We start from the raw sequence: 14,623 nt of genomic DNA on the forward strand, positions 1-14,623 counted from the left end.
TTCAGTACGTCTGTGGTTCGGTACCTGAGAACCCTGAGGTGAGCGGGTCTGTGGTTCAGTACGTCTGTGGTTCAGTACCTGAGAACCCTGAGGTGAGCGGGTCTGTGGTTCAGTACGTCTGTGGTTCGGTACGTGAGAACCCTGAGGTGAGCGGGTCTGTGGTTCAGTACGTCTGTGGTTCAGTACGTGAGAACCCTGAGGTGAGCGGGTCTGTGGTTCAGTACGTCTGTGGTTCAGTACCTGAGAACCCTGAGGTGAGCGGGTCTGTGGTTCAGTACGTCTGTGGTTCGGTACGTGAGAACCCTGAGGTGAGCGGGTCTGTGGTTCAGTACGTCTGTGGTTCAGTACCTGAGAACCCTGAGGTGAGCAGGTCGTGGAGCAGCTGCTGTTTGAGGCTCAGTGTCTGGTTCAGGTTCTTCAGTTCCTCCTCTAAGTCTCCGAGTCTCTGTCGCACTGACGCTTCCTGAGACGATGAGATGTTCAGATCTGCTCCGATCGCCATGAGTCGCCCGTCGGCCACCGCGATCTCCGCCCTGAGGGACAGACACGAGGGAAACCAGACACTACTTCATACTTTTATATATATCTATTTTTAGAAATATATATCTTTTTTTGTATTTTAAAGAACAAAAAAAGGCTTGCAAACATGAAAAAACACGACCATAGGAAGAAAAACAGACATCACTCTAAAGACATTCCACAAATCAATAAAAACATGACACAACTGAACTCAAACAAATCAAATTTGTCTGAAAGTCTGAGTCTGAAAGTGATTTTTTTTCCATTTGTCAAATTTCCAATATAATGTCTGTCCAGTCGATAATATAATACATCCATGGTCCAGTCCAATGGTGTGTTTTGTGTCATCCATTTTTTTGTGAGGGCCTTTCTTGCTTCTGCCAGGAGGGGGCACCAGAGAGAGCTGCGGTGTCCATGGCAGGAGTTGTGAGGCCCAAATACAGAGTCCTGAGGCCCAAATACAGAGTCCTGAGGCCCAAATACAGAGTCCTGAGGCCCAAACACAGAGTCCTGAGGCCCAAATACAGAGTCCTGAGGCCCAAACACAGAGTCTGAGGCCCAAAAACAGAATCCTGAGGCCCAAACACAGAGTCTGAGGCCCAAAAACAGAGTCATGAGGCCCAAACACAGAATCCTGAGGCCCAAACACAGAGTCCTGAGGCCCAAACACAGAGTCCTGAGGTCCAAACACAGAGTCCTGAGGCCCAAAGACAGAGTCCTGAGGCCCAAAGACAGAGTCCTGAGGCCCAAACACAGAGTCCTGAGGTCCAAACACAGAGTCCTGAGGCCCAAAGACAGAGTCCTGAGGCCCAAACACAGAGTCCTGAGGTCCAATCACAGAGTCCTGAGGCCCAAACACAGAGTCCTGAGGCCCAATCACAGAGTCCTGAGGTCCAAACACAGAGTCCTGAGGCCCAAAGACAGAGTCCTGAGGCCCAAACACAGAGTCCTGAGGTCCAAACACAGAGTCCTGAGGCCCAAAGACAGAGTCCTGAGGCCCAAACACAGAGTCCTGAGGTCCAATCACAGAGTCCTGAGGCCCAATCACAGAGTCCTGAGGCCCAAACACAGAGTCCTGAGACCCAATCACAGAGTCCTGAGGTCCAAACACAGAGTCCTGAGGCCCAATCACAGAGTCCTGAGGCCCAAACACAGAGTCATGAGGCCCAAACACAGAGTCCTGAGGCCCAATCACAGAGTCCTGAGGTCCAAACACAGAGTCCTGAGGCCCAATCACAGAGTCCTGAGGTCCAAATACAGAGTCCTGAGGCCCAAACACAGAGTCTGAGGCCCAAAAACAGAATCCTGAGGCCCAAACACAGAGTCTGAGGCCCAAAGACAGAGTCCTGAGGCCCAAACACAGAGTCCTGAGGCCCAATCACAGAGTCCTGAGGTCCAAACACAGAGTCCTGAGGTCCAAACACAGAGTCCTGAGGCCCAAAGACAGAGTCCTGAGGCCCAAACACAGAGTCCTGAGGTCCAATCACAGAGTCCTGAGGCCCAATCACAGAGTCCTGAGGTCCAAACACAGAGTCCTGAGGCCCAATCACAGAGTCCTGAGGCCCAATCACAGAGTCCTGAGGTCCAAACACAGAGTCCTGAGGTCCAAACACAGAGTCCTGAGAGACATGGACACTATGACATGGGCTTACAGAACATGTGCTTCTCCAGTGAAATGTACTTATATTTCCCACTCTTCATCCTCCAGAACAAAGTGACCCTCTCACTTCCTATTGACCTTTAATGTGTCATGTGACTGTCCAGACTCGTCATACATTTGTGTCCTTTAGATATTATTTCTATTGAAAGTTCAGGTTTATAAGATTTAATCAATATTTCAGTCAAAATGCTCTGATGGTCGTTATCATTATTCTTGGTTATAATAAGTCTTTATTTGTAAAAACCGGTTTCAAGTCAAAGGATTCTTTGACATGTCAAATCTTTTCATGTGATTCTCTTTTACATCTGGTGAAAAACCTTTGACCTTTTGTCCTCCAGACCTTGAGTCTCAGCTCAGTTCTATTTGTACAAAACCTTTGGTCATAAAACTTGACCAGTTTAAGTTTGTAACATTTGTGTTTAGTTTGTTCTGATCAGCTCCTTCCATGTTGTAAGAACAGATTTGAGCCAGGGATTCTTCACTTCCTCCTCATGACCCAAGCGTCTGTCATCTGCAGTAAGAACTGTACAGGAACCTCAGGCACCACATGACTCTCAGTATAAGACCTGTACAGGAACCTCAGGCACCACATGACTCTCAGTATAAGACCTGTACAGGAACCTCAGGCACCACATGACTCTCAGTATAAGAACTGTACAGGAACCCCCGGCACCACATGACTCTCAGTATAAGACCTGTACAGGAACCTCAGGCACCACATGACTCTCAGTATAAGACCTGTACAGGAACCTCAGGCACCACATGACTCTCAGTATAAGACCTGTACAGGAACCTCAGGCACCACATGACTCTCAGTATAAGACCTGTACAGGAACCTCAGGCACCACATGACTGTCAGTATAAGACCTGTACAGGAACCTCAGGCACCACATGACTGTCAGTATAAGACCTGTACAGGAACCTCAGGCACCACATGACTCTCAGTATAAGACCTGTACAGGAACCTCAGGCACCACATGACTCTCAGTATAAGACCTGTACAGGAACCTCAGGCACCACATGACTCTCAGTATAAGAACTGTACAGGAACCCCCGGCACCACATGACTCTCAGTATATGACCTGTACAGGAACCTCAGGCACCACATGACTCTCAGTATAAGACCTGTACAGGAACCTCAGGCACCACATGACTCTCAGTATAAGACCTGTACAGGAACCTCAGGCACCACATGACTCTCAGTATAAGACCTGTACAGGAACCTCAGGCACCACATGACTCTCAGTATAAGAACTGTACAGGAACCCCCGGCACCACATGACTCTCAGTATATGACCTGTACAGGAACCTCAGGCACCACATGACTCTCAGTATAAGGCCTGTACAGGAACCTCAGGCACCACATGACTCTCAGTATAAGACCTGTACAGGAACCTCAGGCACCACATGACTCTCAGTATAGGACCTGTACAGGAACCCCCGGCACCACATGACTCTCAGTATAAGACCTGTACAGGAACCTCAGGCACCACATGACTCTCAGTATAAGACCTGTACAGGAACCTCAGGCACCACATGACTCTCAGTATAAGACCTGTACAGGAACCTCAGGCACCACATGACTCTCAGTATAAGACCTGTACAGGAACCTCAGGCACCACATGACTGTCAGTATAAGACCTGTACAGGAACCTCAGGCACCACATGACTCTCAGTATAGGACCTGTACAGGAACCCCCGGCACCACATGACTCTCAGTATAAGACCTGTACAGGAACCTCAGGCACCACATGACTCTCAGTATAAGACCTGTACAGGAACCTCAGGCACCACATGACTCTCAGTATAAGACCTGTACAGGAACCTCAGGCACCACATGACTGTCAGTATAAGACCTGTACAGGAACCCCCGGCACCACATGACTCTCAGTATAAGACCTGTACAGGAACCTCAGGCACCACATGACTCTCAGTATAAGACCTGTACAGGAACCTCAGGCACCACATGACTCTCAGTATAAGACCTGTACAGGAACCTCAGGCACCACATGACTCTCAGTATAAGACCTGTACAGGAACCTCAGGCACCACATGACTCTCAGTATAAGACCTGTACAGGAACCTCAGGCACCACATGACTCTCAGTATAAGACCTGTACAGGAACCTCAGGCACCACATGACTCTCAGTATAAGACCTGTACAGGAACCTCAGGCACCACATGACTCTCAGTATAAGACCTGTACAGGAACCTCAGGCACCACATGACTCTCAGTATAAGACCTGTACAGGAACCCCCGGCACCACATGACTCTCAGTATAAGAACTGTACAGGAACCTCAGGCACCACATGACTCTCAGTATAAGACCTGTACAGGAACCTCAGGCACCACATGACTCTCAGTATAAGACCTGTACAGGAACCTCAGGCACCACATGACTCTCAGTATAAGACCTGTACAGGAACCTCAGGCACCACATGACTCTCAGTATAAGACCTGTACAGGAACCTCAGGCACCACATGACTCTCAGTATAAAACCTGTACAGGAACCCCCAGCACCACATGACTCTCAGTATAAGACCTGTACAGGAACCCCCGGCACCACATGACTCTCAGTATAAGACCTGTACAGGAACCTCAGGCACCACATGACTCTCAGTATAAGACCTGTACAGGAACCTCAGGCACCACATGACTCTCAGTATAAGACCTGTACAGGAACCCCCGGCACCACATGACTCTCAGTATAAGACCTGTACAGGAACCTCAGGCACCACATGACTCTCAGTATAAGACCTGTACAGGAACCTCAGGCACCACATGACTCTCAGTATAAGAACTGTACAGGAACCTCAGGCACCACATGACTCTCAGTATGAGACCTGTACAGGAACCTCAGGCACCACATGACTCTCAGTATAAGACCTGTACAGGAACCTCAGGCACCACATGACTCTCAGTATAAGACCATTGAGCACAACATTCTGGATCACACCAACAACGCTCTCATTTCACCTGAAATAAAGTCATTTTTCTCATCTTATCTTCTTTTGAGTATAATTTTTCTCCAGAATAGTTGATAGTTCTTTATGAAGTACCACACCTAAATATCTAAGAGATTCCGTTTGCCATTTAAATGGTTAGTTCTTCTAATAGACAGAGGGGGGTGTAAATGAAATGGAGATCCAGAATATCATGCATCACTTTAGGTTGGGTCAAATATAATAGAAGATCATCTGCAGCAGGTTTATGATCCGTCCCATCGATTGTGACTCTGTGAATTGTTTCTGATCGTCTGGTAAATTCAACCAATGATTTTACTTCTCGATGTTGGACCATCATAAAGAGCCCAATATCTTTATATAATTAGGTCGTCTATTTGAAATATGTTTAGTATTTGAAATAAATAAATCCAGCTACAAAATCAAATCCTTCTTCTCGTCCAAACTTATTCTTCCATCTTTGTTTGTTGTGTCTTGTGTGTGTCTCATTGTGTGTAACGATGGTCTTATGTCCTCTTGTGTGTCTCATTGTGTGTAAAGATGGTCTTATGTCGTCTTGTGTGTGTCTCATTGTGTGTAAAGATGGTCTTATGTCCTCTTGTGTGTGTCTCATTGTGTGTAAAGATGGTCTTATGTCCTCTTGTGTGTGTCTCATTGTGTGTAAAGATGGTCTTATGTCCTCTTGTGTGTCTCATTGTGTGTAAAGATGGTCTTATGTCGTCTTGTGTGTCTCATTGTGTGTAACGATGGTCTTATGTCCTCTTGTGTGTCTCATTGTGTGTAAAGATGGTCTTATGTCGTCTTGTGTGTGTCTCATTGTGTGTAAAGATGGTCTTATGTCCTCTTGTGTGTCTCATTGTGTGTAAAGATGGTCTTATGTCGTCTTGTGTGTGTCTCATTGTGTGTAAAGATGGTCTTATGTCGTCTTGTGTGTGTCTCATTGTGTGTAAAGATGGTCTTATGTCGTCTTGTGTGTGTCTCATTGTGTGTAAAGATGGTCTTATGTCGTCTTGTGTGTGTCTCATTGTGTGTAAAGATGGTCTTATGTCGTCTTGTGTGTGTCTCATTGTGTGTAAAGATGGTCTTATGTCCTGTTGTGTGTCTCATTGTGTGTAAAGATGGTCTTATGTCCTCTTGTGTGTCTCATTGTGTGTAACGATGGTCTTATGTCGTCTTGTGTGTGTCTCATTGTGTGTAAAGATGGTCTTATGTCGTCTTGTGTGTGTCTCATTGTGTGTAAAGATGGTCTTATGTCGTCTTGTGTGTGTCTCATTGTGTGTAAAGATGGTCTTATGTCGTCTTGTGTGTGTCTCATTGTGTGTAAAGATGGTCTTATGTCGTCTTGTGTGTGTCTCATTGTGTGTAAAGATGGTCTTATGTCCTCTTGTGTGTGTCTCATTGTGTGTAACGATGGTCTTATGTCGTCTTGTGTGTGTCTCATTGTGTGTAAAGATGGTCTTATGTCTTCTTGTGTGTCTCATTGTGTGTAAAGATGGTCTTATGTCCTCTTGTGTGTGTCTCATTGTGTGTAAAGATGGTCTTATGTCCTTTTGTGTGTGTCTCATTGTGTGTAAAGATGGTCTTATGTCGTCTTGTGTGTGTCTCATTGTGTGTAAAGATGGTCTTATGTCGTCTTGTGTGTGTCTCATTGTGTGTAAAGATGCTCTTATGTCGTCTTGTGTGTGTCTCATTGTGTGTAAAGATGGTCTTATGTCGTCTTGTGTGTCTCATTGTGTGTAACGATGGTCTTATGTCCTCTTGTGTGTGTCTCATTGTGTGTAAAGATGCTCTTATGTCCTCTTGTGTGTGTCTCATTGTGTGTAAAGATATGTCCTCTTATGTCCTCTTGTGTGTCTCATTGTGTGTAAAGATGGTCTTATGTCGTCTTGTGTGTGTCTCATTGTGTGTAACGATGGTCTTATGTCCTCTTGTGTGTCTCATTGTGTGTAAAGATGGTCTTATGTCGTCTTGTGTGTGTCTCATTGTGTGTAAAGATGGTCTTATGTCCTCTTGTGTGTGTCTCATTGTGTGTAAAGATGGTCTTATGTCCTCTTGTGTGTGTCTCATTGTGTGTAAAGATGGTCTTATGTCCTCTTGTGTGTCTCATTGTGTGTAAAGATGGTCTTATGTCTCTTGTGTGTGTCTCATTGTGTGTAAAGATGGTCTTATGTCGTCTTGTGTGTGTCTCATTGTGTGTAAAGATGGTCTTATGTCCTCTTGTGTGTGTCTCATTGTGTGTAACGATGCTCTTATGTCCTCTTGTGTGTGTCTCATTGTGTGTAAAGATGGTCTTATGTCGTCTTGTGTGTGTCTCATTGTGTGTAACGATGCTCTTATGTCCTCTTGTGTGTGTCTCATTGTGTGTAAAGATGGTCTTATGTCCTCTTGTGTGTGTCTCATTGTGTGTAATGATGGTCTTATGTCTCTTGTGTGTGTCTCATTGTGTGTAAAGATGGTCTTATGTCCTCTTGTGTGTGTCTCATTGTGTGTAAAGATGGTCTTATGTCCTCTTGTGTGTGTCTCATTGTGTGTAAAGATGGTCTTATGTCCTCTTGTGTGTGTCTCATTGTGTGTAATGATGGTCTTATGTCCTCTTGTGTGTCTCATTGTGTGTAAAGATGGTCTTATGTCCTCTTGTGTGTCTCATTGTGTGTAATGATGGTCTTATGTCTCTTGTGTCTTTGTGGATTGGTTTGGGAGGATTTGTTCCGTTCTTTTGGACATAATTGAGGTGAATAAACGATTCAGAACAGAAATAGTCTCTATGAGGCACAGTCCAGTCGCTCCTTCAGTTTTCAGGTATGAGAGACATAATCGCCACTTTCCAACTCGGAGGGATAATTTAGAAAATGTTGGTCCCTCTTGTAATATTTTTGTAAGATGATTTATTTCTTTACTTTTTCGCTGAGACAATGGCTATAATTTCACCTTTAGTTTTCCTCCAAAAAGGTCTCAATATCATTTGACATTTTGTCCTTAAACAAAAGGTCTTTAAGCATTGAACCTCCAACTGTGTTTTCACATCTGTCCTCCAAATCCAAACAAATGTAGAGCTGGATCTCTGAGGTCTCTGAGGTCTGAGGTCTCTGAGGTTCTCTTGTGTTGTAAAAGTATAAAGTGTAAAATATAAAGTATAAAGTATAAAGTATAAAGTATAAAGTAGATTTGTGGAGCACGTTTCATAAACAGAACAGAGAGAATTGTTGTGTAGTGTTGTATAGTGTTGTATAGTGTTGTGTAGTGTTGTATAGTGTTGTGTAGTGTTGTATAGTGTTATATTGTGTTGTATAGTGTTGTGTAGTGTTGTGTAGTGTTGTATAGTGTTGTGTAGTGTTGTATAGTGTTATATTGTGTTGTATAGTGTTGTGTAGTGTTGTGTAGTGTTGTATAGTGTTGTGTAGTGTTGTGTAGTGTTGTGTAGTGTTGTATAGTGTTGTATTGTGTTGTATAGTGTTGTATAGTGTTGTGTAGTGTTGTATAGTGTTGTGTAGTGTTGTGTAGTGTTGTGTAGTGTTGTATAGTGTTGTATTGTGTTGTATAGTGTTGTATAGTGTTGTGTAGTGTTGTATAGTGTTGTGTAGTGTTGTGTAGTGTTGTGTAGTGTTGTATAGTGTTGTGTAGTGTTGTATAGTGTTATATTGTGTTGTATAGTGTTGTGTAGTGTTGTGTAGTGTTGTATAGTGTTGTGTAGTGTTGTGTAGTGTTGTGTAGTGTTGTATAGTGTTGTATTGTGTTGTATAGTGTTGTATAGTGTTGTGTAGTGTTGTATAGTGTTGTGTAGTGTTGTGTAGTGTTGTGTAGTGTTGTATAGTGTTGTGTAGTGTTGTATAGTGTTATATTGTGTTGTATAGTGTTGTGTAGTGTTGTGTAGTGTTGTATAGTGTTGTGTAGTGTTGTGTAGTGTTGTGTAGTGTTGTATAGTGTTGTATTGTGTTGTATAGTGTTGTATAGTGTTGTGTAGTGTTGTGTAGTGTTGTGTAGTGTTGTGTAGTGTTGTATAGTGTTGTGTAGTGTTGTATAGTGTTATATTGTGTTGTATAGTGTTGTGTAGTGTTGTGTAGTGTTGTATAGTGTTGTGTAGTGTTGTGTAGTGTTGTGTAGTGTTGTATAGTGTTGTATTGTGTTGTATAGTGTTGTATAGTGTTGTGTAGTGTTGTGTAGTGTTGTGTAGTGTTGTGTAGTGTTGTGTAGTGTTGTATAGTGTTGTGTAGTGTTGTATAGTGTTATATTGTGTTGTATAGTGTTGTGTAGTGTTGTGTAGTGTTGTATAGTGTTGTGTAGTGTTGTGTAGTGTTGTGTAGTGTTGTATAGTGTTGTATTGTGTTGTATAGTGTTGTATAGTGTTGTGTAGTGTTGTATAGTGTTGTGTAGTGTTGTGTAGTGTTGTGTAGTGTTGTATAGTGTTGTATAGTGTTGTGTAGTGTTGTGTAGTGTTGTATAGTGTTGTATAGTGTTGTGTAGTGTTGTGTAGTGTTGTATAGTGTTGTGTAGTGTTGTGTAGTGTTGTATAGTGTTGTATAGTGTTGTGTAGTGTTGTGTAGTGTTGTATAGTGTTGTGTAGTGTTGTGTAGTGTTGTATTGTGTTGTATAGTGTTGTGTAGTGTTGTATTGTGTTGTATAGTGTTGTATAGTGTTGTATAGTGTTGTATAGTGTTGTGTTGTACTGTGTTGTATAGTGTTGTATAGTGTTGTGTAGTGTTGTACTGTGTTGTATAGTGTTGTATAGTGTTGAGTAGTGTTGTATAGTGTTGTATAGTGTAGTGTAGTGTTGTATAGTGTTGTGTAGTGTTGTACTGCGTTGTATAGTGTAGTGTTGTGTAGTGTTGTATAGTGTTGTGTAGTGTTGTGCTGTGTTGTATAGTGTAGTGTTGTGTAGTGTTGTATAGTGTTGTATAGTGTTGTGTAGTGTTGTGTAGTGTTGTATAGTGTTGTATAGTGTTGTGTAGTGTTGTGTAGTGTTGTATAGTGTTGCATAGTGTTGTGTAGTGTTGTATAGTGTTGCATAGTGTTGTGTAGTGTTGTGTAGTGTTGTGTAGTGTTGTATAGTGTTGTATAGTGTTGTGTAGTGTTGTATAGTGTTGTATAGTGTTGTATAGTGTTGTGTAGTTTTGTATAGTGTTGTGTAGTGTTGTGTAGTGTTGTATAGTGTTGTGTAGTGTTGTATAGTGTTGTATAGTGTTGTATAGTGTTGTATAGTGTTGTGTAGTGTTGTATAGTGTTGTATAGTGTTGTATAGTGTTTTATAGTGTTCTGTAGTGTTGTGTAGTGTTGTATAGTGTTGTGTAGTGTTGTGTAGTGTTGTATAGTGTTGTGTAGTGTTGTGTAGTGTTGTGTAGTGTTGTATAGTGTTGTGTAGTGTTGTGTAGTGTTGTATAGTGTTGTGTAGTGTTGTATAGTGTTGTATAGTGTTGTATAGTGTTGTATAGTGTTGTGTAGTGTTGTGTAGTGTTGTGTAGTGTTGTATAGTGTTGTATAGTGTTGTGTAGTGTTGTATAGTGTTGTATAGTGTTGTATAGTGTTGTATAGTGTTGTATAGTGTTGTATAGTGTTGTATAGTGTTGTGTAGTGTTGTGTAGTGTTGTATAGTGTTGTGTAGTGTTGTATAGTGTTGTATAGTGTTGTATAGTGTTGTATAGTGTTGTGTAGTGTTGTGTAGTGTTGTATAGTGTTGTGTAGTGTTGTACTGTGTTGTACAGTGTTGTACTGTGTTGTGTAGTGTTGTATAGTGTTGTATAGTGTTTTATAGTGTTGTGTAGTGTTGTGTAGTGTTGTATAGTGTTGTATAGTGTTGTGTAGCGTTGTATAGTGTTGTATTGTGTTGTATAGTGTTGTGTAGTGTTGTGTAGTGTTGTATAGTGTTGTGTAGTGTTGTACTGTGTTGTATAGTGTTGTATAGTGTTGTACTGTGTTGTATAGTGTTGTATAGTGTTTTGTAGTGTTGTATATTGTATAGTGTTGTGTAGTGTTGTATAGTGTTGTGTAGTGTTGTATAGTGTTGTACTGTGTTGTATAGTGTTGTGTAGTGTTGTATAGTGTTGTACTGTGTTGTATAGTGTTGTGTAGTGTTGTACTGTGTTGTATAGTGTTGTGTAGTGTTGTACTGTGTTGTACAGTGTTGTACTGTGTTGTATAGTGTTGTGTAGTGTTGTACTGTGTTGTATAGTGTTGTATAGTGTTGTATAGTGTTGTGTAGTGTTGTATAGTGTTGTGTAGTGTTGTATTGTGTTGTATAGTGTTATATTGTGTTGTATAGTGTTGTGTAGTGTTGTATTGTGTTGTACTGTGTTGTATAGTGTTGTGTAGTGTTGTATAGTGTTGTATAGTGTTGTATAGTTTTGTATAGTGTTGTATAGTGTTGTGTAGTTTTGTATAGTGTTGTATAGTGTTGTGTAGTGTTGTATATTGTATAGTGTTGTGTAGTGTTGTGTAGTGTTGTATAGTGTTGTGTAGTGTTGTGTAGTGTTGTACTGTGTTGTATAGTGTTGTGTAGTGTTGTACTGTGTTGTATAGTGTTGTGTAGTGTTGTACTGTGTTGTGTAGTGTTGTATTGTGTTGTATAGTGTTATATTGTGTTGTATAGTGTTGTGTAGTGTTGTATAGTGTTGTGTAGTGTTGTATAGTGTTGTATAGTGTTTTGTAGTGTTGTATATTGTATAGTGTTGTGTAGTGTTGTATAGTGTTGTATAGTGTTGTATAGTTTTGTATAGTGTTGTATAGTGTAGTGTAGTGTTGTATAGTGTTGTGTAGTTTTGTATAGTGTTGTATAGTGTTGTATAGTGTTGTATAGTTTTGTATAGTGTTGTATAGTGTAGTGTAGTGTTGTATAGTGTTGTGTAGTTTTGTATAGTGTTGTATAGTGTTGTGTAGTGTTTTATATTGTATAGTGTTGTGTAGTGTTGTATAGTGTTGTACTGTGTTGTATTGTGTTGTGTAGTGTTGTATTGTGTTGTATAGTGTTTTGTAGTGTTGTATATTGTATAGTGTTGTGTAGTGTTGTATAGTGTTGTATAGTGTTGTATAGTTTTGTATAGTGTTGTATAGTGTAGTGTAGTGTTGTATAGTGTTGTGTAGTTTTGTATAGTGTTGTATAGTGTTGTGTAGTGTTTTATATTGTATAGTGTTGTGTAGTGTTGTATAGTGTTGTACTGTGTTGTATAGTGTTGTGTAGTGTTGTATAGTTTTGTATAGTGTTGTATAGTGTAGTGTAGTGTTGTATAGTGTTGTGTAGTTTTGTATAGTGTTGTGTAGTGTTGTATAGTGTTGTATAGTGTTGTGTAGTGTTGTGTAGTGTTGTATAGTCTTGTGTAGTGTTGTATAGTGTTGTATAGTGTTGTATAGTGTTGTGTAGTGTTGTGTAGTGTTGTATAGTGTTGTATAGTGTTGTATAGTGTTGTGTAGTGTTGTATAGTGTTGTATATTGTTGTATAGTGTTGTATAGTGTTGTGTAGTGTTGTATAGTGTTGTATAGTGTTGTGTAGTGTTGTGTAGTGTTGTATAGTCTTGTGTAGTGTTGTGTAGTGTTGTGTAGTGTTGTATAGTCTTGTGTAGTGTTGTATAGTGTTGTATAGTGTTGTATAGTGTTGTGTAGTGTTGTGTAGTGTTGTATAGTGTTGTATAGTGTTGTGTAGTGTTGTATAGTGTTGTGTAGTGTTGTGTAGTGTTGTGTAGTGTTGTATAGTGTTGTGTAGTGTTGTGTAGTGTTGTATAGTGTTGTATAGTGTTGTGTAGTGTTGTGTAGTGTTGTATAGTCTTGTATAGTGTTGTATAGTGTTGTGTAGTGTTGTGTAGTGTTGTATAGTGTTGTATAGTGTTGTGTAGTGTTGTATAGTGTTGTGTAGTGTTGTATAGTGTTGTATATTGTTGTATAGTGTTGTATAGTGTTGTGTAGTGTTGTATAGTGTTGTGTTGTTATTGTGAGGCAGTTCCTCTACTGCCTCATAGTTGTTCATTTTCATTGTTTTTCCCCAACAAGTGGTTGAGATCATTGGTCAGTTCAGTGCAGGGTCAGTTCAGTGCAGGGTCAGTTCAGTGCAGGGTCAGTTCAGTGCAGGGTCAGTTCAGTGCAGGGTCAGTTCAGTGCAGGGTCAGTTCAGTGCAGGGTCAGTTCAGTGCAGGGTCAGTTCCCTGGAGGAGATTCTCTCCTTCTACATCATCGAGCTTCAGAGGAGGAAGATCACAAGTTCTTAAAACACTCTCTGAGAAATCTTTAGAGTTTATATAAAAAACAGCCGACATGTGACATGTGACATGTCACATGTGACATGTGACATGTGACATGTCACATGTGACATGTCACATGTCACATGTGACATGTGACATGTGACATGTGACATGTGACATGTGACATGTGACATGTGACATGTCACATGTCACATGTGACATGAAGTCTGATGCCAAAAACAAATAAATCACGTCACAATCAGAACCTTTTTTGTGGCCATGACCTGAACAGGCCCCATGAGGAGCAGGAGGTGTTAAGACCCTAAAGTCGGCCTCACACGTCTCGTTTCTTCGTGTGTGATTTCGCGGGCGAAGTCTCGTTTGCCTCATTTCTCACCTGATGTCATCGATGCTCTGAGCGATCAGCTGATGCGCCCGCTCCGTCTCGTTGCCCGTCACCAGAGCCTGGACCTGAGCGATCCTCCTCCACAGCTCGTTCACGCGGCTGTGGTTGGCTAAGGCCGCGCCTCCGGCCACGCCTCCCTCCAGGACGTTCTCCGCCGTCAGCAGCAGATGTTCCAGGTCACGTTTGAGCTGACACAGCAGGTCGTCCCAGAGCGCGAAGCAGGCGTGGCACGGCTGGCAGGACGGGAACACGCCGGAGTAACCGCGGGCGCACCCGTCACATCGAGGACCCGTTACTCCCTCACGACACAGACACGCCCCAGAGCTGCGGTCGCACTGAGGCGACTCAGAGCCCAGAGGGTGGCACCCACATTCTGATGGGGAGGAGAGAAGAAGAGTGAGGAGGAGAGAGGGGGAGAGAGGGGGAGAGGAGGAGAGAAGAAGAGTGAGGAGGAGAGAGGGGGAGAGAGGAGAGAGGAGGAGAGAAGAAGAGTGAGGAGGAGAGAGGGGGAGAGAGGGGGAGAGGAGGAGAGAAGAAGAGTGAGGAGGAGAGAGGGGGAGAGAGGAGAGAGGAGGAGAGAAGAAGAGTGAGGAGGAGAGAGGGGGAGAGAGGGGGAGAGGAGGAGAGAAGAAGAGTGAGGAGGAGAGAGGGGGAGAGAGGAGAGAGGAGGAGAGAAGAAGAGTGAGGAGGAGAGAGGGGGAGAGAGGAGAGAGGAGGAGAGAAGAAGAGTGAGGAGGAGAGAGGGGGAGAGAGGAGAGAGGAGGAGAGAAGAAGAGTGAGGAGGAGAGAGGGGGAGAGAGGGGGAGAGGAGGAGAGAAGAAGAGTGAGGAGGAGAGAGGGGGAGAGAGGAGAGAGGAGGAGAGAAGAAGAGTGAGGAGAGAGGAGGAGAGAGGGGGAGAGAGGAGAGAGGAGG

General features: G+C 42.5%; 1 protein-coding gene across 1 annotated transcript in view; it reads right to left on the reverse strand.

The window, feature by feature from the left end:
• The window catches only part of LOC140366858 (laminin subunit beta-2-like), a gene marked incomplete at its 5' end in the record, with an annotated part of 135,122 nt that extends 121,026 nt beyond the window's left edge, over positions 1-14,096 (reverse strand). Inside the window, 2 exons of the mRNA XM_072453044.1 lie at positions 349-533; positions 13,702-14,096. Coding sequence (XP_072309145.1) covers positions 349-533; positions 13,702-14,096 — 580 coding nt within the window. The remainder of the gene's footprint in view (positions 1-348; positions 534-13,701) is intronic.
• Positions 14,097-14,623: the final 527 nt, after the last annotated feature.

This window comes from Eucyclogobius newberryi, unplaced genomic scaffold (genome assembly GCF_026437365.1).
Source record: "Eucyclogobius newberryi isolate DKJ021-1_F unplaced genomic scaffold, fEucNew1.0.hap1 SCAF_198, whole genome shotgun sequence".
Lineage (NCBI taxonomy): Eukaryota > Metazoa > Chordata > Actinopteri > Gobiiformes > Gobiidae > Eucyclogobius > Eucyclogobius newberryi.